This window comes from Bos taurus, chromosome 3 (assembly GCF_002263795.3).
Source record: "Bos taurus isolate L1 Dominette 01449 registration number 42190680 breed Hereford chromosome 3, ARS-UCD2.0, whole genome shotgun sequence".
NCBI lineage: Eukaryota > Metazoa > Chordata > Mammalia > Artiodactyla > Bovidae > Bos > Bos taurus.
Genome location: NC_037330.1, coordinates 115939376 through 115962422, shown reverse-complemented (window position 1 = coordinate 115962422; position 23047 = coordinate 115939376). Strand labels below are relative to the sequence as shown.

Sequence of the window (23047 nt, the reverse complement as noted above, 5' to 3'; positions counted from 1 at the left end):
AAAAGCAGAAACATCACTTTGCTGACAAAGGTCCGTCTAGTCGGAGCTGTGGTTTTTTCCAGTAGTCATGTACGGATGTGAGAGCTGGACCATAAAGAAGTGTGAGCACCAAAGAATTGATGCTTTTGAACTGTGGTGTTGGAGAAGACTTGAGAGTCCCTTGGACAGCAAGGAGGTCAAACCAGTCAATCCTAAAGGGAATCAATCCTGAATATTCATTGGAAGGACTGATGCTGAAGCTGAAGTTTCCATACTTTGGCCACCTGATGTGAAGAGCCAACTGATTGGAAAAGACCCTGATGCTGGGAAAGATTGAGGGCAAGAGGAGAAGGAGACAACAGAGGATGAGATGGTTCGATAGCATCACTGACTCAGTGGACATGAATTTGAGCAAGCTCTGGGAGTAGTGGAGAACAGAGGAGCCTGGTGTGTTGCAGTCCGTGAGGTCACAAAGAGTTGGACATGACTTAGCGACTGAACAACAACAAGCCAATGAGTGCACTGAATTAGGGCAGCAAGACTTCCCGGGCTGGGTCTGCCCCAAAGCAGAACCTAGGCATAAAGTTCTAGATGTTTCCCATCCATTCATTTGGCTGCTGTTTCCCCTGGAGGAGGCCTCCTCTACCCAAGATCCTTTGTTATGACGGGCGTGGGTCTTTATGGAATTCAGATCGACCCTGCACCCTATGAAGACAGCCTCCATAGCCTCCATGGGTGGCGGGACATACCTTAATGCTTGCTGGCATGGCAAATACTTTGAATTCTGATAAATGCCCTTTATCTTTTATTATCAACTCCACCCCTGCATTTAGAAATTATGACTGGATTTATTTATAGAGCCTTCCGGATATTGTTAGCAAATTCTTGGTAATATTAAACCTGCCTGTCAGTCTCAAGAGTCTACTTTCTTTGTTTCTTGGGTCTCCAGACAGGAACAGAGAGACTGCCTTCTGTGGGATCCAGCCCTCTGCAGCTCGCATTCCAGAATTTTCTTCAGCTACATCTTGTGTGGCTTTTGCCAAATGTATTCTTGAATGTTTAATGTTCTTAATCAGGACTGTGAATGGAGTTATATTTTTCATATATTTTCCCTGCGTTTAGTTTGGAGGGCTTTTTTCTATGCCTTGCAACTTTGCTCTACTAATTGACTTCTTACTTTTTGTTACTGATTTCCATGGATCTTGCAATGGTATCATTTACAAGCAGTTTTTAACATCTTTTATATTCACCCCTTTTCTCTATGCTTCATGGTTTTTTTTTACTCATATTATTTAGTTTTCTAGTGTTTGTCTACCGAAAATATTTCTGGTCTCTGGTTTTCAGCATTTTGAAGAGGGTTGTCATCATCTGTTCTTTGGGGCATGTGACAGCATTCTTCATAAGGCATTTGCCATAAATTAAATTTATAGAGCACCTCCTTGGCATCTGTGGAAATAACCCACAGCTTTTACTGTCCCGTGCGGCGTTTCATTCAGCTTTCCTTCATGTTGAACTCTTGTGAATTCCCCGGGTGACCCCTCCTTGATCAGAGGGAACAGTTTGTTTTTGATCTGATGCTGTGTTTTGTTTGCTAAGTGGAATTTCAGATCTGAGTTCCAAACAAAATTAGCCTGTCATTTTCTTCTGTAATGTTGTCCTGCCAGGTCTAGGCCCTGAGCCCTATTTAGTCCACACAATGGGCGAGTTTTCTGCTTTGTGGGAACATGTGTTGAGTCTCTTGGCCTGTGGGGCCTGCCATCACCTGTCAGGTCAGCGAAAGCCTTGGGTGTCCCGCCCCTTCTCAGATGCTGGAAGTCTGGGCTTCGGAAAAACCAAGAACCTGCTCAGCTTCTTTGTGTCTGTTCATCATGCAAACAGTGAGACATTCCTAGCTGAGTGGAATTCTAACTTTCTGATAGTAGCTTTTCGTCGTTATAATAAAGTTGTCTAGCAGAGTGCTGTTGCACTAGCAGTATTTTAAAAATATGGCCAAGTTTGGAGAAATCTAATACTTGAACCAGAGATTGTGGAGTGGCAGGGGCAGTATTCAGCCACCAAACTCAGTGGGGTGCTGGGAGGGAGGAGGCGTTCAGCTGTGTGTGTGTGTGTGTGTGTGCTGGGTCTTCATTGCTGCACAAGAGCTTTCTCTGTTTGCAGAGAGCAAGGACTATTCTTCATTGCAGAGCTCAGGCTTCTCACTGGGGTGGTTTCTCTTGTTCTGGAGTGCGGTCTCTAGGTTGCTCAGGCTTCAGCTGTGGCCCACAGGTTTAGCTGCTTCGCGGCATGTGGGATCTTCCTGGACCAGGGATTGAACCCATCTCTTGCACTGGCGGGTGGATTCTTAAACACTGAGTCACCAGGGAAACCCAGAAGTCCAGTTTTTAACTGCACGTCTTTGTTTTCTTGTTGTGTCCAGCACACCTCTGCCCTCCAGGGTTTGTCCTGACAAACTAGAGTCCATTAGATTTCAGAGCCTGAATTCTGGAGCCAGGCTGCAAATCCTACATTCAGATTACACAACTCTGGGCAGTAGCTTCTCTGTGCTTCGATTTTCTCATCTGTAAATTGGAATAATAATAACAATCGCCTCATAAGGTTTAGATGGCAGAAAGTGAAGAGGAACTAAAAAGCCTCTTGATGAAAGTGAAAGTGGAGAGTGAAAAAGTTGGCTTAAAGCTCAACATTCAGAAAACGAAGATCATGGCGTCTGGTCCCATCACTTCATGGGAAATAGATGGGGAAACAGTGGAAACAGTGTCAGACTTTATTTTTTTGGGCTCCAAAATCACTGCAGATGGTGACTGCAGCCATGAAATTAAAAGACACTTACTCCTTGGAAGAAAAGTTATGACCAACCTAGATAGCATATTGAAAAGTAGAGACATTACTTTGCCAACAAAGGTCCATCTACTCAAGGCTATGGTTTTTCCAGTGGTCATGTATGGATGTGAGAGTTGGACTGTGAAGAAAGCTGAGCGCCAAAGAATTGATGCTTTTGAACTGTGGTGCTGGAGAAGACTCCTGAGAGTCCCTTGGACTGCAAGGAGATCCAACCAGTCCATTCTGAAGGAGATCAGCCCTGGGATTTCTTTGGAAGGAATGATGCTAAAGCTGAAACTCCAGTACTTTGGCCACCTCATGCGAAGAGCTGACTCATTGGAAAAGACTGTGATACTGGGAGGGATTGGGGGCAGGAGGAGAAGGGGACGACAGAGGATGAGATGGCTGGATGGCATCACTGACTCAATGGACGTGAGTCTGAGTGAACTCCGGGAGTTGGTGATGGACAGGGTGGCCTAGCATGCTGCGATTCATGGGGTCACAAAGAGTCGGACACGACTGAGTGACTGAACTGAACTGATATGTAAAGTACTTAGAACAGTGACCGGCATGATGTAAATATGAGCTGTTACCATCATCTTCATTTGAACCTAAAAGAGTTTTCACATCAATAGAAGCTTTTTATTTTGGGCCAGAAAGATGAAAATCTCCCATCTCTGCTCCAAGCATAGGAAAAAGAAACAGCATAAACTAATACAGCACTATAAGTCAACTATACTTGAATAAAATAAAAAATTTTAAAGTACAGAAATGAGTATATAAACAGTAACAGATATAAGTTCCTTTCTTGTTTTATGAGCACTAATATGTCAGTAGGTTTAGAAATTAAACAAACGTCCTGCTTATTGAGGTTGTGGTAATACTATGATTTCCATATTTATCTTTCTCTATAAATAAGAATGTTGCTTTGTTCTTAAATTATTTGTTCTTATATTTTGTTCTTAAATTATTTCAACTCCTCAAAATTAACAAATCAAACATTTGTTTTGAATTTAAGTGATTTATTGAGAGAGCAGCAGTAGATCAGTAGAGTCTAGTAATAAAAATGAAGAAACAACACAGCACTTAATTTTGAAAAATATTCAGAGTATAGGTAGTGGCTTACCATATTTAAATAACTTATCATGACATCTGGTTAGTAAACGTTAATCATTTGTATGTTTAATTAGAAATTTTGATCAATAAAACAAAAATCAAATTACAAAAAAGGAACATTTTAAGTGTTATTTTCATTTATCTGAAACTTTTATTTTAAAAAATATTTAAATTTTACTTTTAAATTTATATTAATTTTAGGCAGATGGACATGGAAATCCTGTTTCTTACATGTTGTCTCAGCAGATGTTGTGATTATGCATCTCGTGGGGGGGGTGCTTCTTTTATTTTGAGTGGAGGAGGAGGTGGCAGCATGGGTTGGATTGTGGGTTCAGCTCACGACTGTGCAGACCGGGGTTCAGGTGCTGACCTCCCCTCTGAAGGGCAGACCCTACCTTCCACCCTGGTGGAGAGATGGGAGCCACCCTGCCCCGTGGATGCTGCGAGGATGACACACGGCTCGGAACTCGGCCGGCAGCTGGTTTCAGTGTGAGATGCTCACACGTTCTTACCCCACGGGAGGGAGAGGAGTCTGCATGAGGAAGGGCAGATGGTGGAGGAGAGCTCTGGAGGACATGCCTGGGGATGACCTCAGGCAGGAGATGAGGGCCTCCCGTTCAACAAGGTGGGTTGACCAGCGTATGTATCTCCACCTCCTCCCGTGACGGCCTCTGAAAAGGCAGTAAGGACTGTAAACACACAAGGGCCACAAGAACGCTTGACCAGAGATAGCAGGATGCTGTCAAGGGACGAAAAGCAGATGTGGATGAAAGGGAGGGCCTGGGTAGAGAGTGTGACCTGCAGGTCAGCAGAGGTGGGTGACCAGCAGTCTGCAGGACCCTGGGAAGGTCGTTCAGAGGTGAGGGGACTGGTCACAGATCAGCGGAGGGCATTTCCACCCCAGAGAGCAAGGGCCAAGCTGTTCCCATCCTGGTGGCCAAGGCCGGTGCAGGTGACCTGAACCCAGGGAGGGATGCGGGACACAGGTGGGTGCAGACATGAGAGTCTGGGCTGACCCAGGACAGGCCGTGAGAGCCCGTAGCCCCCTGGACCCACGAGCTTGTCAGGCAGTGTTTGGAGCTGCCCTCGCCAGCACGTTCCTGGGAAGACCTTATCTAGAGAGATGGACATTGTGGGTTTTACCCTCTTCCCAAGGAGACAGCCAAGATTCTGCCCACCCCTCACCCCCTGGTTAGGCCCGCTGGTTATAAGAAGTCCCTTCCCAGACACAGTGAACTTTCACTTAGCTTTTCAGAACTGGATCTTGGATATAAATGAGAGCCAAAAATTGCCCAGATTTTGAAAGAAAACAGAAGTCTCTTCTGTGAGTGTATTGATCAGAGTCCTGGCAGGGATAGGAGGGCATGCTCAGTGGAAATGGGGGGATGGGTTATGGTGAGGGGATGGGGGATGGGGGGTGAATAGGGGCCGGGTGACAAAAGTGTGGGCTAAATCTTGGGAAACCAGCAAGGGATTGGGGGTGTGGCCACCACCCTACACCTTTGGTAGAAGAAGGGGGCAATGGAGGGGACACCCTTCCATCTAACCCTCCCACTCCTCAGCACCCCTGGCTGCACCCCTCACTGACTCAGACAAGGGTGAGGAGCCAGCCTCCCAGGCCGGCTGGTAACTCAGTTAATTCCAACTCAGCCATGTCATTCTTTGGCTCCAGGATGCAGTGATGGGTCGAGTTGGAGTGGGAGAGTTAGATGGAAGGGTCTCCCCTCCACTGCCCCCTTCTTCCACCAAAGGTGAAAAGCTTTTTAAACCATTTATTTGATAATAATAGTTGTAGTCATATCCAAAACTCATATGCCCAACAAAACGGAACATACGTGGTCTAAAGAACATTGCCGCCACATGCGGTGTTCTCAGCTCATATTTATGGTATGTTGCTTTTTGTTACACCAGATGCCCAGTATCTATGCCTTGCAAAGTAATTTCTGCTTCCTGAACTGTCTACTCTGTCTTCCCTCAGAATGTATAATAAGATGTGGCATCAGACCCAAGAAGCCCTCAATTCTTTGCTTGATACAGAATCTCAGAAGATGATGGAACCACAAAAGAATCAAGTGTTCATCTTCCAGATGTTAGCCACCTTCTATATCAAATACGTGCAGATCTTCAGAAACCTGGAGAATGTCTATGACCAGATAGTCCACCCACAGAAACGCATTCTGATCCGAAAAATCCTGGATGCTGTGATGGGTCGCATCCTGGAGCTGAAGAATGAGATGGTTGAGTTGGAATTAACTGAGTTCCATTACTTTGATGATATCTTACAGGATCTAAAGTTGGAGCCTGTAAGTACTTAAGTTTTTTTTTTTTTCATATTAGTTTCTTTTTGTTGTAAATAAGATATGTAGGCCTGTAACCAATAATCTACAGAATTTCTAGGCATATTGACTGGTTGTATGCTGTATTGAAAGTTGAAGCATAGCCCTTCAATGAGACTTTACTGCTGTGGACATGGATGGGGTTCATTCAGCTTTTGGTTCAGCTGAGTTGTTGCATGGTCCTGGGATCTGCTGAACACCGGGATTGTTGTGGTCGGTCTTGTCACCATGGTATCTGCCTGAGCCAGTTGGAGGAATGGAGTAGGATGACCCTTTCACAAATAATCCCCCCAGTTTCCAACAGCAATGCCACTTCTTCTGTTTCCAGAAGACATCTCTGTCTGGCCTTTGCCTCCCATCATCTTCTTGATGAGCAGCCTCTTGGTTGCTGGTTCCTAATCCCCAGGAAGATGCATCTCCTCCTTTGCTTTGGGTCAGTGGTGACTCAAATTCTCTAGTAACACCTCTACAGTTTTGATCATTGACCTTGGAATGGGAAACATTCATCTGACCTCCACTGATAGGATGAGATGGTTGGATGGCATCACTAGCTCAATGGACATGACTTTGAGCAAACTCTGGGAGATGGTGAAAGACAGGGAAGCATGGTGTGCTGCAGTCCCTGGGGTCACAGAGAGTTGGACACAACTAAGTGGCTCAGCACCAGTTTGAAATACCTGCACACAAAAGAAGAACAGGAGTTTAAACTAGTGTATAGAAACAAGTTTTCTAATAAAGCAAATTCATTTTTTAAATGATTCTTGCAGTGGGGTAATTAAGGTAAAAATAAAACCAAATTATTTTTTTAATTGTAACTATTTACACACAAATGGTCAATGCGCTGATGTTAAATTATTAGATTTAATTCAAAGAGCTCTATAGCTCAATTCTTTGCTATCCGAATTTAAATTATTATTTTAGGTAGGCTTCAGTTGAGTTCAGTTCAGTCCCTCAGTCGTGTCCGACTCTTTGCGACCCCATGAATCGCAGCACGCCAAGCCTCCCTGTCCATCACCAACTCCCGGAGTTCACTCAAACTCCTGTCCATCGAGTCGGTGATGCCATCCAGCCATCTCATCCTCTGTCGTCCCCTTCTCCTCCTGCCCCCAATCCCTCCCAGCATCAGAGTTTTTTCCAATGAGTCAACTCTTTGCATGAGGTGGCCAAAGTACTGGAGTTTCAGCTTTAGCATCATTCCCTCCAAAGAACACCCAGGGCTGATCTCCTTTAGAATGGACTGGTTGGATCTCCTTGCATTTCAAGGGACTCTCAGGAGTCTTCTCCAACACCACAGTTCAAAAGCATCAATTCTTCGGCACTCAGCTTTCTTCACAGTCTAACTCTCACATCCATACATGACCACAGGAAAAACCATAGCCTTGACTAGACGAACCTTTGTTGGCAAAGTAATGTCTCTGCTTTTCAATATGCTACCTAGGTTGTTCATAATTTTTCTTCCAAAGAGTAAGTGTCTTTTAATTTCATGGCTGCAATCACCATCTGAAGTGATTTTGGAGCCCAGAAAAATAGTCTGACACTGTTTCCAGTGTTCCTCCATCTATTTCCCATGAAGTGATGGGACCAGATGCCATGATCTTCGTTTTCTGAATGTTGAGCTTTAAGCCAACATTTTCACTCTCCTCTTTCACTTTCATCAAGAGGCTTTTTAGTTCCTCTTCACTTTCTGCCATAAGGGTGGTGTCATCTGCATATCTGAGGTTATTGATATTTCTCCTGGCAATCTTGATTCCAGCTTGTGTTTCTTCCAGTCCAGCGTTTCTCATGATGTACTCTGCATATAAGTTAAATAAGCAGGGTGACAATATATAGCCTTGACGTACTCCTTTTCCTATTTGGGACCAGTCTGTTGTTCCATGTCCAGTTCTAACTGTTGCTTCCTGACCTGCATATAGGTTTCTCAAGAGGCAGGTCAGGTGGTCTGGTATTCCCATCTCTTTCAGAATTTTCCAGTTTATTGTGATCCACACAGTCAAAGGCTTTGGCATAGTCAATAAAGCAAAAATAGATGTTTTTCTGGAACTCTCTTGCTTTTTCCATGATCCAGCGGATGTTGGCAATTTGATCTCTGGTTCCTCTGCCTTTTCTAAAACCAGCATGAACATCTAGGTAGGCTTAGATAAGATTATATTTCTTTAAAGAAAATTCCTCAAGCTATCATTAGTTCATTGAGGCCTAATTGATATGGATTACTGGAATTTTGCGATAATGATCAAAATGAGATATGTTATACTTTCTCCTTTTGACTTTATTTGTGCCTACCTGATGGGGACAAGGTGTCTCATACCACTGGCTTCCTCACCTTGTAAGTGTGGGTGGGAGGTCGAGTGAGTCTCTGATGCCCTTGTCCTGACTGTGGGTTTTACGTGGATTTGGGTCCTGGAATTGTGACCAAAGTGCTCTTTTGTTTCTTCTTTCTCTTCTCTAGCAACAGTTAGATATCCCCATACCCAAGTATTTTTTGAAGGAGAAGTTGGAAGTCATAAAAGGAAGAGAGAAAATCCTTTCCCAGATATTAGCAGAAAGTGGATTAGATGTATCTGCAGAGGTTTGTATATCGTTTTAGTAAACTTCATTCCATAATCTGTAAAACGTCCTTTCCTGCTGCTCCTAACTGTAGGAGAAACAAGACTATTCTCAGTGCGAGGAGAGCAACAGCCTTTCCCCCATGTTATTCAATCAGTAAGACATTGAATAACTTTTGGGTGTGTTTTTGACCAGTCGTAGCCACTCCTGTCCAAGAACTTAGAGATTAAAACACAGTATTGGTTAAATCAGAAGCTCTGAGATTGAGTAGATGATCAACTCAGTCTCATGTTTCATCTCCAAGTCACCCAGCCTACGGTCAGAAACTGAATGTTGTTCATATAAAATAATTAAGTACTGAGTAACTAGGAGCTGTAAATGACACTTTCTGAAAATGCTGATTGACCTCCTATAACTTCAAGTTGAGGGAGACTTCCCTGGGGATCCAGTGGTTAAGGCTTTGCCTTCCAATTAAGGGGGTGCAAGTCCCATCCCTGGTTAGGGAGCTAAGATTCCACATGCCTCGTGGCCAAAAAACCAAAAGAAAAAAAAAAAAAAGTAGCAATTTATAACATATTCAATAAAGCTTCAACAATGGTCCACATCTAAAAAAATAAATCTTAAAAAGTAACTTCAGGTTGAGTGGCACTTAGATCACCTGGAGTAGACTCTCTCTGGGGAAAGGGGGGAAACCTGTAGACCCCTTGGACAGCCCCGGGCAAAGCCCAGTGGGAGCTCTAAGCACTTTCCTCCTTTGTCCCCCCGGTATGTGCGCAGCTGCACCCTCTGCCCATCACAGTAGCTGCCTTGGCTTTAACTCTCTCTGCCTTCTCGTGGATTCTGTGTTTATTTCCCTGCAGCCTTCTCGTGGGCAGCTCTTTCCGCAGGGCACTGCCGTCGCAACCTGATGTGTTCCAGTGCCCCTCCCTGCCTCCAGAGTGATGCCTCCCGCCCTCCGGCTGGTCTTCCTGGCCTAAGCATTAAGGCGGCAGCAGACCATCCACCCAGGGACAGTGCAGGGTGACAGGGGCACCGTTAGTAGCCATGCTAGGACTGTGGGTGCAGCCTAGGTACACAGGGGAAACGACGCCCATGGCCTTTAGACGGGTATGCCTCGGGGCATTGCCAGCCTGCGCTGTGCCACGCGTTGAGGAAGATTCCAGGTGCCCCCAGGATGGCAGCGGGGAGGGAGCAGCACGTGCCCTGCCTGCCGAGGGACACAGGTCGGGTACTGCTCTTTGAGCACACATACCGAGCCCTGAGCCACCTGTCGTTTTGCATGGGCGGCTTCACACTGCACCCCAGCCATACATGCCAGCCAGTCAAGCAGTCCTCTTCCTGCAGAGCCTGGTGTGACAGTGTCTCTGCAGATGCCTTGCCTGACCCGCCTCATTCAGGACCACCCCTCCTCACACTGCTCCTCCCCTAAACATCTGACCCCTCTTCTGCATCAAATTTTCTTCCAAGTGGACTCCTGGGAATCTGGCCTTGGGGGTCGTCCAGCCATCCCTTCACCACCTGCTCCTAGGTCTGTGCCTCCAGTTCCCACATCACTAGAACAGAGCCCGCCCCCACCAGGCATCCCCACCCCCGGGAGTCCCTGGCCCAGAGCGTTGACACGCAGTGCAGAATCCACGGGATCTCCTGGGAAGATGGAGAAGGGCGATTACATTGCACGCAGTGCAGTTGCACTAAGACGTCCTCCCTGCCTCTTCTCCCCCAGTCCATCTTGCTTTGTGCAGGGTCAGCAGTAGAAAGGTTTCTGCCCCTCCTTCACTCAGCATTCAGCCTCAGCGGCTCCTCTCTCCTCCTTAGGTCGAGCCATTCATCTCTGTTTTCCAGGCCCCATTTCTGGGGTACCTAAGGGTGCTCAGTGGAACATGGGGGTTCTGGGCAACACCCGGGTGTCTGTGTGACTTTCCTGGGCCTGTCATTGTCTCACTGGACCCCCTGCTCTTGCCTTAAGCTGTTTATTTCTTGCAGATATTTACAATGTATACCCCAAGAAGGATTTTTTTATTAGAATTCTTTTTTTTTTTTTTCTGTGTAGCATGTGGCATATGGGATCTTAGTTTCCAGATCAGGGATCAAACCTAGGCCCTCTTCATTAGGAGTGCAGAGTTTTAGCCTTTGGACCACCAGGGAAATCCCTGCACAAAGAATTTTAATAAAGGGAAAATAACTGCCCACTTCTGCACTGGTCATGCTGAGTATTTACTCTTATGGCCTCCTCCACTGACTTTCAGATATCTTTGTTGTATTGAGTGGATATCTCAAATCCCTCACATGTATCCCATGAGGGCTGAAATTATTTTCAGAATGGCAGTGTGCAATCTAAAGGAAATAGACAATAATAAATGGCATTTGCTGAGGACCTGCTCTACACTTAAGGGTTTATACATACATCATCTGATTTATACCAGCATAATATTTATTTTGGGCTTTCCCAGTGGCTCAAATGGTAAAGAATCTGCCTGCAATATGGGAGGCCTGGGTTGGATCCCTGGATTTCAAAGATCCCCTGGAGAAGGGTGTGGCAACCCATTCTGATATTCTTGCTTTGGAGAAGCCCATGGACAGAGGAGCCTGGTGGGCTACAGTTTACAGGGTCACAAAGAGTCGGACACGACTGAGGGACTAAGCACAGCACAGCATAGCAACATTTATTTGGGGCTTCCCAGGCGGCACTAGTGGTAAAGAACCTGCCTGCCAGTGCAGGAGACTTTAAGAGATTCAGGTTCGATCCCTGGGTCGGGAAGATCCCCTGGAGAAGGAAATGGTAACCCACTCCAGTATCCTTGCCTGGAGAATCCCATGGACAGAGGAACCTGGCAGGCTACAATCCATGGGGTCGCAAAGAGTCAGACACGACTGAGGCAACTTTGCACGCACGCATGCAATATTCATTTTACCTTCACTTCCAAAGTGCATTACTGAAAAGAACAGCTCCCTGCAAATCTGAAGCAGCAAGATGCCCCTGGACACCGAACCCTAAGCAGTTGTGTGAAAGAGCTTCCTTGGAAGGCCCTGTTGCCTCCATGCTGAGGGGCCGTGGGAGCTTTCATGAAAGAGGGTGACTCATCATTTCAAATGGGGTGAGTCCCTTACTAAGCGTAGGAACTGCATGAATTCCTTTACTTTCTTCAGTCTCAGTCTTCCTTTTATGTACAAAAGGGAAGTGTTAGTCTCTCAGTCCTGTTTGACTTTTTGCAGTGCCGTGGACTCTAACCCGCCAGACTCTTCTGTCCATGGAGTTTTCCAGGCAACGGTACTGGCGTGGGTTGCCCTTCTCTTCTCCAGTGGATCTTTCCGACCCAGGGATTAGACAAGGGTCTCCCACGCTGCAGGCAGATTCTTCAGCATCTGAGCCACCAGGGACACCCTTTACAGATGAATACTTGGCTGTGTTGGGTATTAGTTGCAGCACTCATGATCTTTAGTTGCTACAGTTGGGGTCTTAGTTCCTTGACCAGGAATCAAACCCAGGCCCTGCTTTGGGAGTGTGGAGTCTTCGCCACTGGGCCAGCAGGGCAGTCCCTAGCGTTGGTCACAGTAGTACCTGTCTTGGCCGTTGCCTTGTGAATTGGATGAGAAAGCACGTGGAAAGCAATTCTGGCATCTATCCTCAATAAAATGGCCCTTCCCTCCCTCTCTTGCCGCTTTGTCTGCATTCCCCGCCGCCACCCCCGTTACACAGAGAAGTGACCATCCTGAGGAGCGGTGGCCCAGGGGATGAGCTACAGCATCTGCCCGTGGGCTGCACTCTCCTGCCCGCACCTACATGTGGCCGTTGCTGCCCCCTGAGGCCGGGGCAAGGGCTCAGCCCATGATTGAGTGGTTTTTGGATTCGAACAGCCTCTTCCTTCTGCCTCTGTCCAGGCAGGAGGCTTGGGTGAAGCCACACCAGGTCCACAGCTTCACCCTCCCTCCTGGGACGACAGAGGGCCTCAGGCCTGAGCCCAGGCAGGGCCCTGGACGCACCCGCCACCAGCAGCAGCCTTGCTCTCATCCCTGTCCTCGAAAAGCTGCACTGCCCCTCCCTGACTCTGCCCAAACTCCCCCCACGTGAGATCTCCAAAGACAGCATTCTTGAGCAGTTCCCACCATGGTTAGATGTTTTAAAGGACAAATATGGAGGTGCTGGGAGAGGTTTCTCTTACAAAGTTAAATGCTTCTGAAATGGTCCGAATATTAGTTTCACATTCACTAGATGGTTCTGTAAGTGATTTTAAAGCCAGCATTTGGCTTCGTCTGTATTTCTCATTTTAAATTCTCCTAGTAGATCTATATTTTCAATTTCTACTATGAAGTTAATGGAACATTGGTAGCCATTTCAGGTTGATTTTGATCCGTTTTCATTGGCATCCCTCGTATAGTCTGCTGCCAACCTAAAACATTGTGGAGCTAATTAGTATTTTGTTCAAAATGGTAGAGGAAGGCTTAACAGATCCTTACATACAAGCTCACAGTGTGAACATGACATATTATCAAAATATGCATATGCTTGGGAAAAAAATGATTCGTATTGAATGGCTGCAATTCTCTCAGTAGTTTGGAGACTCTTAGCAGGGTGGTGTTAGAAGTTAGCATGTGATGTTTCTGGAATCAGTTAAGGTCGTGAGCGTGTTTAAACATTGATTTATCTTAAATGTTTTTGCAGAAATACCAAGTAAAGCCTATCCCCCTAGAAGAGGCTGTTAAATTGATCCAGATTGCTGAGAGGGCACGGCAAGGGCGCCTGAGAGCCATGTTCATGAAGCAGATCTACCTGCAGGAATACAGAGCCAAGCAAGCCAGGTTACTCGGTGATAAAGTGGCGGATGTGAGCGCCGCTGCGCTGAGAATCCAGAAGGTGTGACCATGGGGGACAAGGTGGAGATGCAGACCGGGGGTGGGGACAAGGTGGAGATGCAGCCCGGGGGTGGGGCTGAGCGCCAGAACTCAACGTTCCCAAGTCCCGCCTCTAGCAGGAGAGTGGCAGTGACAGAGTTAGTCACTCAGTCGTGTCCAACTCTTTGCAGCCCCACAGACTGTAGCCCACCAGGCTCCTCCCTCCATGGAATTCTCCAGCCAAGAATACTGGAGTGGGTTGCTATTTCCTCCTCCGAGGGATCTTCCTCACTCAGGGATCGAACCCAGGCCTCCTGCATCGCAGGCAAATTGTTTACGGTCTGAGCCACCAGAGAAGCCTTTAGTAGAACTGGACTAAATTCCAGAAAAGACTGTTTTTATCCTGGGGAAACTGTTAAGCATGCTTGGTTATGTTTTTTTCAAATTGCATTATAAATAGGTCTGAAACTCAGGACCTTTTATTGATGTATTTTTAAAAATCATCTATAACTTTCGGAGGCAGTATTGCTATACAAGTCCTCACTGCATTTTTAAAACTGCATTTACACACAGACATGTGATTATAGAAGGGAGCAGGGTTAACACCTAGGAGCTTACAGAAGCGTGTACCATTCACGTACGCTTCAGGGAACACCACCGATGACCACACGTGGATGCTCCTTTCAGGAGCCCTGGAAATTTCCTTGCCTTTGTCAGATGACCCTCTTGATTTATACTCCCATCTTTTTTCAAATTGTGACTGAGGTTGCTCATGGAAAAATGAAGAAAACTGCAGCTCGATACAAATGAGAATTAGATTGGCAAGAAAGCGAGTATAAGGACATAAAGGGGAGCCAGAAGCTCAGAGCTCTTGTCCCCAATTGTGTTTGAATGGGAATTGGGAGGGGGCTGAGGAAAGGCAGAAAAAGACTACTTTCTTTCAAGTTTCTGTGGGGACATAAAGTCTTTTTTTAATTTACTTTATTGAAATATAGTTGATTTACAATGTTTTGTTAATTTTTACTGTACAGCAAAGTGATTCAGTTGTGTGTGTGTTTGTATACATATGTGTGTGTGTGTGTATACTTTTTATTATTTTCCATTACGGTTTATCAGAGGGGGGTGAATATGCTTTCCTGTGGTCTACAGTAGGAGCTTGTTATCCATCCTGTATATGAAACTGGTACTGATGAACCTGTAGGAGCAGAGACGAAGACACAGAGAGTGGGCTTGGGGACGCAGTGGGAGGGAGAGGGCGGGGACATTTGAGAGTGTGGCACCGACTCGTGTACACTTGTTCAGTTGCTCAGTCGTGTCCGACTCTGTGTGACCCTGTGGACTGTAGCCCACCAGGCTCCTCTGTCCATGGGGTTTCCCAGACAAGAGTACTGGAGTGGGGTGCCATTTCCTTCTCCCATGTATGTAACCCTATGTGTAAAATAGTAGGAAGTTGCTCTATAATACCGGGAGCTCAGCCCACTGCTCGGTGACGACCTAGGGGGTGGGATGTGGTGGGGAGGGCCAGAGAAAGGGGATACAGGGATACATGCGGCTGATGGACATTGTTGTACGGCAGAAACCAGCACAACATTGTAAATCAATTATCCTCCAATTGAAAAATTTAAAAAGACAGTAAAAAATAATAATAGCTGCCTCTCCCACCAGCTCCCACTCCTTTTTTTCCAGCCCCACTTGGCAGCTGAATGTCTGTCCTCTATGGGGTTTGAAGTTTCTGGGGTATGGGATATGGGATATGGGATACACATCTGAGTTCAGAACTTGAGTTGTACAATTCTTGGATGTTACTTGGTAATATTTCTCCACGGTACAGTGGAAATCTTGTAAAACCGTGAAGTACCACCCTCAGATTTAGTCCCAATCCTGCAATCAAGGAGTTTCTCTTAAAGAAATACAGGTACAGGAATCTCACCATAAAAAAAAACCACTATAGACTATCTCTTTATGCCCTCCAGATTTGTGGAGATATATTTGACATGTCACCCTGTGTAACTTTGCGATGTACGACATCATGGTTAGATATATATGTGCATTTCATTATGATGACCACAGTAATTGGTCACACTTAACACACCCATCACCTCGCATGAACGCCGTTTTTTCTTATACTGAGAGCATTTAAGGTCTACTCCCCTAGCAGCTTGCAGGTATAAGATGCAGTATTGTTCACTGTAGTCACCATAGCGTACATTCTGCATTCCCAGAACTTGTTCACTTTGTAACTGGTCCTTTGACCACCTCCACCTGTCTCCCTCACCTGCCCAACCCCTGGCAGCCACAAAAACAACTCTGTTTCTATACACTCCGTGTTTTTAGATTACACATGTAAGTGAAACCGTAAACTGCTTGTCTTCTTACAACTTATTTCTCTTAGCATCATGCCCTTAAAATTCATCCATGTTGTCGCAAATGAGAACTTCCTTCTCTTTGTGGCTTCACTGTATGTACATACCAGGGTTTCTTTATATACTCGTCCATCAACAGGCAAGTTGTCTCCGTGTCTTGGCTGTTGTGAATGGTGCTGCGATGAACGCTGGTGTGCATGTATCTCTTCAAGTTAGTGTTTTCCTTTTCTTCCGACAAATACTCAGGAGTGGAATTTCTGGAGCACACAGCAGTTCTATTTCTAATTTTTTGAGCACTCTGCTTACTGCTTTCCATAGCGGCTGTACCCAGTTCCATGCCCACCAACCGTACTGGAAGCTTCCCTTATCTTCACATCCTCTCTGACACTTGTTATCTCTTGTTTTTTCGATAACATCCATCCTAACAGGTGTGAGGCTGTCACTGGGTCCGCAGTGGGCTCTGCAATTGCTACCAGGGTCTTGGATAAGGGTGGATCCTCTTTTGTCCCTGGGTGGACAGAACTGCCTTAGTCCTCCTTGTTTAATAGGGGATATTGGGACAAGGTTCTTCATCAGGGCCCACAACTGGGTCCTCAGACAGTGGACAGTGACATAGGCCACTTCTGTGATTCATTCTTTAAAAATGTCACTGTGATCACAGAAGGAAAAGCACTCCATCAGCACAGACACGGGGGCAACTTGAGTGCATCATCATGTGTCGTTTGGCGTGTGTGGGTTGTGTGGGAGAAATGGCATGACCGTGTTTGATTTATCTTTACGTATTAAACAAGCAAGCATTTCTTTGTCTTTAGGTTTGGCGAGGTTTCCATCAGTGCAAGAGAACCGAAAGACAGAGACGAGAGGAGATGATATTTCTGGGTATGGTAAGTTTTCTTAGAGACAAGACCAGCATCTGGTTCTCTTAAAGACCAAGGAATCTGTAAGACCCGTGTCCCCCTCAGGGAGCGTTTGACAAAAGAAAGGAAAGCAACATACATGACCGGTGACTTAAGAGAATGGAATCCCGTGTATCATCTAGAAGCCTCCCTGGGGAGGGGAGGGGTTCTGGAGACACAGGATCATGTCTGTTTAGACGTCTGTTGGAGTATGTGGGCTGCTCTGAAGCGGGGACAAGCTGTGAGCTGCTCACCAGTGTCAGCTGTGGCCTCCACTCTGTTAATGTCTGTTAGTACTCATGACCAGGAGAATGGACTTGTCCCAATATAACTGCCTTCTCCTGAGTGATCTCCATGAAATGAAGTGAAGTGAAAGTCCACTCAGTCATGTCTGACTCTTTGCGACCCCAGGGACTGTAGCCCGCCAGGCTCCTCAGTCTATGGGGATTCTCCAGGCAAGAGTACTGCAGTCAGTTGCCATGCCCTCCTCCAGGGCATCTGATGATTACTGAATCAAGAGTTGAACAGATATGCTGCTAAGTCACTTCAGTCATGTCCGACTGTATGCGACCCCATAGACGGCAGCCCACCAGGCTCCCCCATCCCTGGGATTCTCCAGGCAAAAACACTGGAGTGGGTTGCCATTTCCTTCTGCAGTATGTGAAAGTGAAAAGTGAAAGTGAAGTCGCTCAGTCGTGTTCAACTCTTAGCGACCCCATGGACTGCAGCCCACCAGGCTCCTCCATCCGTGGGATTTTCCAGACAAGAGTACTGGAGTGGGGTGCCATTGCTTCGGGTTACATGTGCTTTAATTTGCTTCCTGGGGGTCCCAGAGGCTGCTCTCCAGGTGGAGGCGCTAGGCTGGGCTCTCCTGCAGCGGGCCACAAATTACCACAGATTTAGCAGCTTCAACAGCACAAACCTGTTCCCTCAGTCTCTGTGGGTCAGGGGTCTGGGCTTGGCTGAGTCCTTTGCTCAAGGGCTCATAGGCGGCAGTCTGGGTGTTGGCTGGGGATGGAGTCTCACCTGAGGTTCAACGGGGAAAGAAACAGTGCCCGAGCTTGTGTGGTTGTGGGCCAGATTCAGTTCTTGGTGGGCTGCCAGGCTGAATGCCTCAGTTTTTTCCTAGTTGTTAGCTGGAAGTGGCCCCCAGCCCCTTGCCATGTGGACTGTCCACATGGCAGCTTGGTGGGGTGGGGAGCTGCGTACAGCCCCATGCGAGGATCATGAAAGTGGTGTGCATCGGCTTTGCCCTGACAGTGAAAGTGAAAGTTGCTCAGTTGTGTCCAGCTCTTTGTGACCCCATGGACTATACAGTCCATGGAATTTTCCAGGCCAGAATACTGGAGTGGGTAGCCTTTCCCTTCTCCAGGGGATCTTCCAACCCCAGGTCTCCCACATTGCAGGTGGATTCTTTACCAACTGAGCCACAAGGGAAGCCCAAGAATACTGGAGTGGGTAGCCTATCCCTTCTCCAGCGGGTCTTCCCCACCCCGGAATTGAACCAGGGTCTCCTGCATTGGAGGCGGATTATTTACCAACTGAGCTATGAGGGAAGCTTTGCCCTAGTCTGATGGTAATCAGGGAGTTGTAGGGTCCACTCTGTGTTTTTTAAAACAAAAGTGATGAAAGTCATGGAGCAATGGCCTGAGTGTGGGACCAAATGCTACTTTTTCTATATACGATAATGTCACTGGTAAGATCTTTCCGTTTACTTTAAATCCTAAAACCTCAGAAAATGTAAGCAGTCTCATCTTTGGTTGATTGCAGAACCCACTCCCTGCTCTTGCATCACTTTTTTCATGATCTGTCTAAATGCCAGGTGATGCGATAAATCATTTCAGAATAGCATGCATTTTGCTCTCGGAGAAGGAAATGTCAGCCCACTCCAGTATTCTTGCCTGGAGAATCCTATGGACAGAGGAGCCTGGTGGGCTACAGTTCATAGGATCGCACAGAGTTGGACTGAAATGACTCAGCACGCACACACGTTTTCCTCTGCCCCACATCCTGACTGCTCCACCAGTTTGGCCCAATGCATCATCTGTTGTCAGCACAGGATGGAAAACAGGCGTTATTTTGCTTGAGGGAGGGATTCACCACCGTGGTGCCAACACCTGGAAGAGTATCTTTCCCTGGTGAAGGGGCGTGTGCTCACTGCACCTGTGTTCAGATTTCAGTTGTGGTGTCTAACCTTTACTGTCTCAAAGAATATGGTGACTCATCCCAGAGGGGTATGTGATTCAAGAAGTACCCTGATTTGATCACCTGCATTCTTGATTTCTCTTTCATCTTTGATTTTCAAAAACGAGTCGACATTTCTGTGGGGGACTGAGGGCCCCTGGGATCGCAGCTCCTCTTCCGTTTCTTAGTTGGTGGGGCACTGCGAGCATCACACTGGTGAGTCACTGCCAGCTGTTACAGATCTTTATGATTTTAAGGCGGTGCTGGGTGGAATATTATTCAGCCATTAAAAGAGGGGAATCTTGATACACGCTACGACAGGGATGAACTCTGAGGGTGTTAGGCTAAGTGAAACAGGCCAGTCACAAAAAGACAAATGCTGCATGCTTCCATCTTTATAGGGGACCTAAAGTTGTCAGACCCATAGAAACAGGAACTACAAGGGTGGATGCCAGGGGCATGGTGGAGGGAAGCCAGCAGTTGTTCAATGGGTATAAATTTTTAGTTTGGAAAATAAAAAAGTCTCTCCGAATCTATTGCACAGCAACATGAATATACTCAACACTGCTGAATGGTTTACTTACAAATGGTAAAGGTAACACATTTTATGTTTCGTGTTTTTCACCACAGTTAAAATTTTTTTTAGCTCACTGAGACATTGAAATGTATACTGAAATGGTTTTATATGAATCATGACTGTTGTATTAATACATGTCAAAAAACTACACGTTAAAAATTTAATGAGACACTGTATTTCCTTGAATCTAAGATTTCATTCATTATAGGATACATCATGATGGAAAGTGAAAGAAAATGTTTGGGCAAATAAAACACCTCCCTTTTTGTAATACGTATATCCCTAATTTCAGATATGTTAAACCATGAAAAATGTATAGCTTAGAACTGGTAACAGAGGCAAGTTTTATCAGTCTTATTGGGGAGGGAGGTTTTTTCAAGTTATAATTATATTGGAAGAGTTAATATTGTTAAACAACCGTACTCTCTCTCTCTTCAGTTGCTAAGCTGTGTCCAACTCTTGTGACCCCATGGACTGTAGCCCACCAGGCTCCTCTGTCCATGGGATCCTCCAGGCAAGAATAGTGGCATGGGTTGCCGTTTCCTTCTCCAGCGACCATACTACACAAGGCAGGTTATGGACCTGGTGTGAACGCTGTACACTCAGTTGCTTCAGTCCAGTCTGACTCTTTGTGACCCTATGGACTGCAGTCTGCCAGGCTCCTCAGTCCATGAGATTCTCCAGGCAAGAATACTGGAGCTGGTTGCCATGCCCTCCTCAGATTCAGTGTTCAGTTCAGTTCAGTCACTCAGTCATGTCCGACTCTTTGCGACCCCATGAATCGCAGCACGCCCAGGCCTCCCTGTCCATCACCAACTCCCGGAGTTCACTCAGACTCACGTCCATCGAGTTGGTGATGCCATCCAGCCATCTCATCCTCTGTCGTCCCCTTTTCCTCCTGCCCCCAATCCCTCCCAGCATCAGAGTCTTTTCCAATGAGTCAACTCTTCGCATGAGGTGGCCAAAGTACTGGAGTTTCAGCTTCAGCATCATTCCTTCCAAAGAAGTCCCAGGGCTGATCTCCTTTAGAATGGACTGGTTGGATCTCCTTGCAGTCCAAGGGGCTCTCGGGAGTCTTCTTCAACACCACAGTTCAAAAGCATCAATTCTTTGGCGCTCAGCTTTCTTCACCGTCCAACTCTCACATCCATACATGACCACAGGAAAAACCATAGCCTTGACTAGACGGACCTTTGCTGTGTAATCCCTATCAAATTACCAGTGGCATTTTTCATAGAACTAGGACAAAAGTTTTTTTAATTTGTATGGGATCACAGAAGACCTTAAATAACCAAAGCAATCTTGAGAAGGAAAAACAGAGCTAGAGGTATCAGACTTCCTGATTTCAGACTATACTACAAAGCTACTATAATCACAACAGTATGGTACTGGCACAAAAAAAGACACGTAAGTCAACAGAACAGGATAGAAAGCCCAGAAAGAAACCCATTAATTGACCATGGTCAATTAATCTATGACAAGGAGGCAAGAGTATAAATGGAGAAAAGACAGTCTCTTCAATAAGTAGTGCTGAAAAAACTGGACAGCTACATGTAAAGAATGAAATTAGAACATTCAAAATATCTGCCTACCAGTGCAGGACACACAGAGGACGTGGGTTCAATCGCTGGGTTAGGAAGATCTCCTAAAGAAGGAAATGGCAACCTGCTCCAGTATTCTTGCCTGGAGAATCCTTTGGACAGAGGAGCCTGGCGGGCTACAGTCCATGGGGTTGCAGAGAGTCAGACACCGCTGAAGCAACTGAGCGCCCACGTACTAACACCATATACAAAAATAAGCTCAAAATGGATTAAAGACTGAAATGTAAAATCAAGTTATAATTACTGATAAGAGTGTGATGAGGTGTTTATTCTCATACACGGTGAGTTAAACTGATTCAGCTTTTCTGAAAGAGGCAACACGGTCATGAAAATACATCCTTTCCTCCAGTTCTATTTCTATCTTAAGTAAATCATCAGAAATAAAGGTTTATGTGCATAGACATTTCCTACAGTGTTGTTTTTATTAATGAAAAATTGGAAATAATCCTAGTGTTCTAGAGTAGGGATGGAGTTAAATGATTTATGGAGGACTTACATTAAAGTAGTGATATGCCACCATTAACAAAATGTTTATGACTTATTTCTGATGTGAAAATGCTCAGAGTGAAAATACAGGATTTAGAATTACACATATAATATGAGTTAAACTAAATATGTAACGTATATCTATGCACACAAAAAAGAAAGTTTAAGTCATGCTCCTCCTAAATGTCAGGACTTTGAAAGTTTTTTGTTTTGATTGTATTTTCCAAACTGTTTAAATTTTACTGCATTAACTGGGAAAAGACACATATTTAAAAATAAAAGCAAATGGCCAAAGAATATTATCAAATTTTTCTTTTCAGATCTCTGAATTGTTTGATATATATACATAGGTGGACAGGTAATGGTACAAAATTATTTCTCTGTTCCACTCATTAGAGAAACACAGATAAGAGATGTACTGATAAAAACAGTGGTTATCTCCAATTTTCTACTTCAAAAATTAAGCTAGCAGTCAGAAGATTCAATCTAAGATAATCTTAAGTTTAACATGAAATTTTATATAAGAAGCACTTTTGACTTAACCATTTCCATTTAATTTAATTCAGCCAACATTTACTAAAAACCTACGTGTAGTATACCAGAAACTTAGAGAATGGCCAAATGCTATTTTTCCATGGTAAAGTCTTAATGGCTTACACTGATACCAAATAAAGATAGAATTGCTTGTTTTTCATTGTGATTTTTCTGTTTTACTTTGCCGTTTATATTTGCTCAGCTTACATAAAATAAGTCTGTTTTAATTTTTCAGCGATACAGGGTTTGGGCAGTGGAAACAGGACCGCTTGTCTGTTTTGTATTACATGTGGCTTTCTCCAGTTTGCTTTTCCTCCAAGCATGTCTTCTCTTGGTGTTACGTGTTCTATGAAATTGTACACCATTGAGAAATGTATGGATCCAATTTTTAAAAGAATGGTATCTTCTGTTGGCTGGCTGATAACCATAAAAATCCATTACCCCAAATCCTAGGAATGTTTTCAATTAAGTCTATTTTCCACTATATCACTAATTAAGATAGTGTCTACTCATTTTAAAATTTCATTTTTCCATTATTTTATTTTGTTTTGTCAATATATAAACTGTTGCCTTCTCTGATTAAAACAGTGTTTATATCTTTGTGGGAAGCCTGGCATATTTCCAGGGGTGACTATTTAGTAACTGAATCCAGAATTAGAGCAAAAGACATCATTATGTCCTTAGTTCCTGACCAAATGTTGCCTTTACCATTGCCATATAAATTATTTTTTGATATTGCCATTTAAAATATTTATATTCTAAAATCTACAAAGGAAAATAA

General features: G+C 45.2%; 1 protein-coding gene across 4 annotated transcripts in view; it reads left to right on the top strand.

Annotated features, from left to right (window-relative positions):
• The window catches only part of IQCA1 (IQ motif containing with AAA domain 1), a 188575-nt gene that overhangs the window by 5243 nt on the left and 160285 nt on the right, over positions 1 to 23047 (top strand). For 2 of the 4 annotated variants that reach the window (NM_001206547.1, XM_010803866.4), the window contains exons 2-5: positions 5894 to 6218; positions 8698 to 8817; positions 13456 to 13647; positions 16801 to 16872. In NM_001206547.1, coding sequence (NP_001193476.1) covers positions 5894 to 6218; positions 8698 to 8817; positions 13456 to 13647; positions 16801 to 16872 — 709 coding nt within the window. The remainder of the gene's footprint in view (positions 1 to 5893; positions 6219 to 8697; positions 8818 to 13455; positions 13648 to 16800; positions 16873 to 23047) is intronic. The other 2 variants (XM_015467211.3, XM_010803867.4) reach the window with 2 other exon arrangements.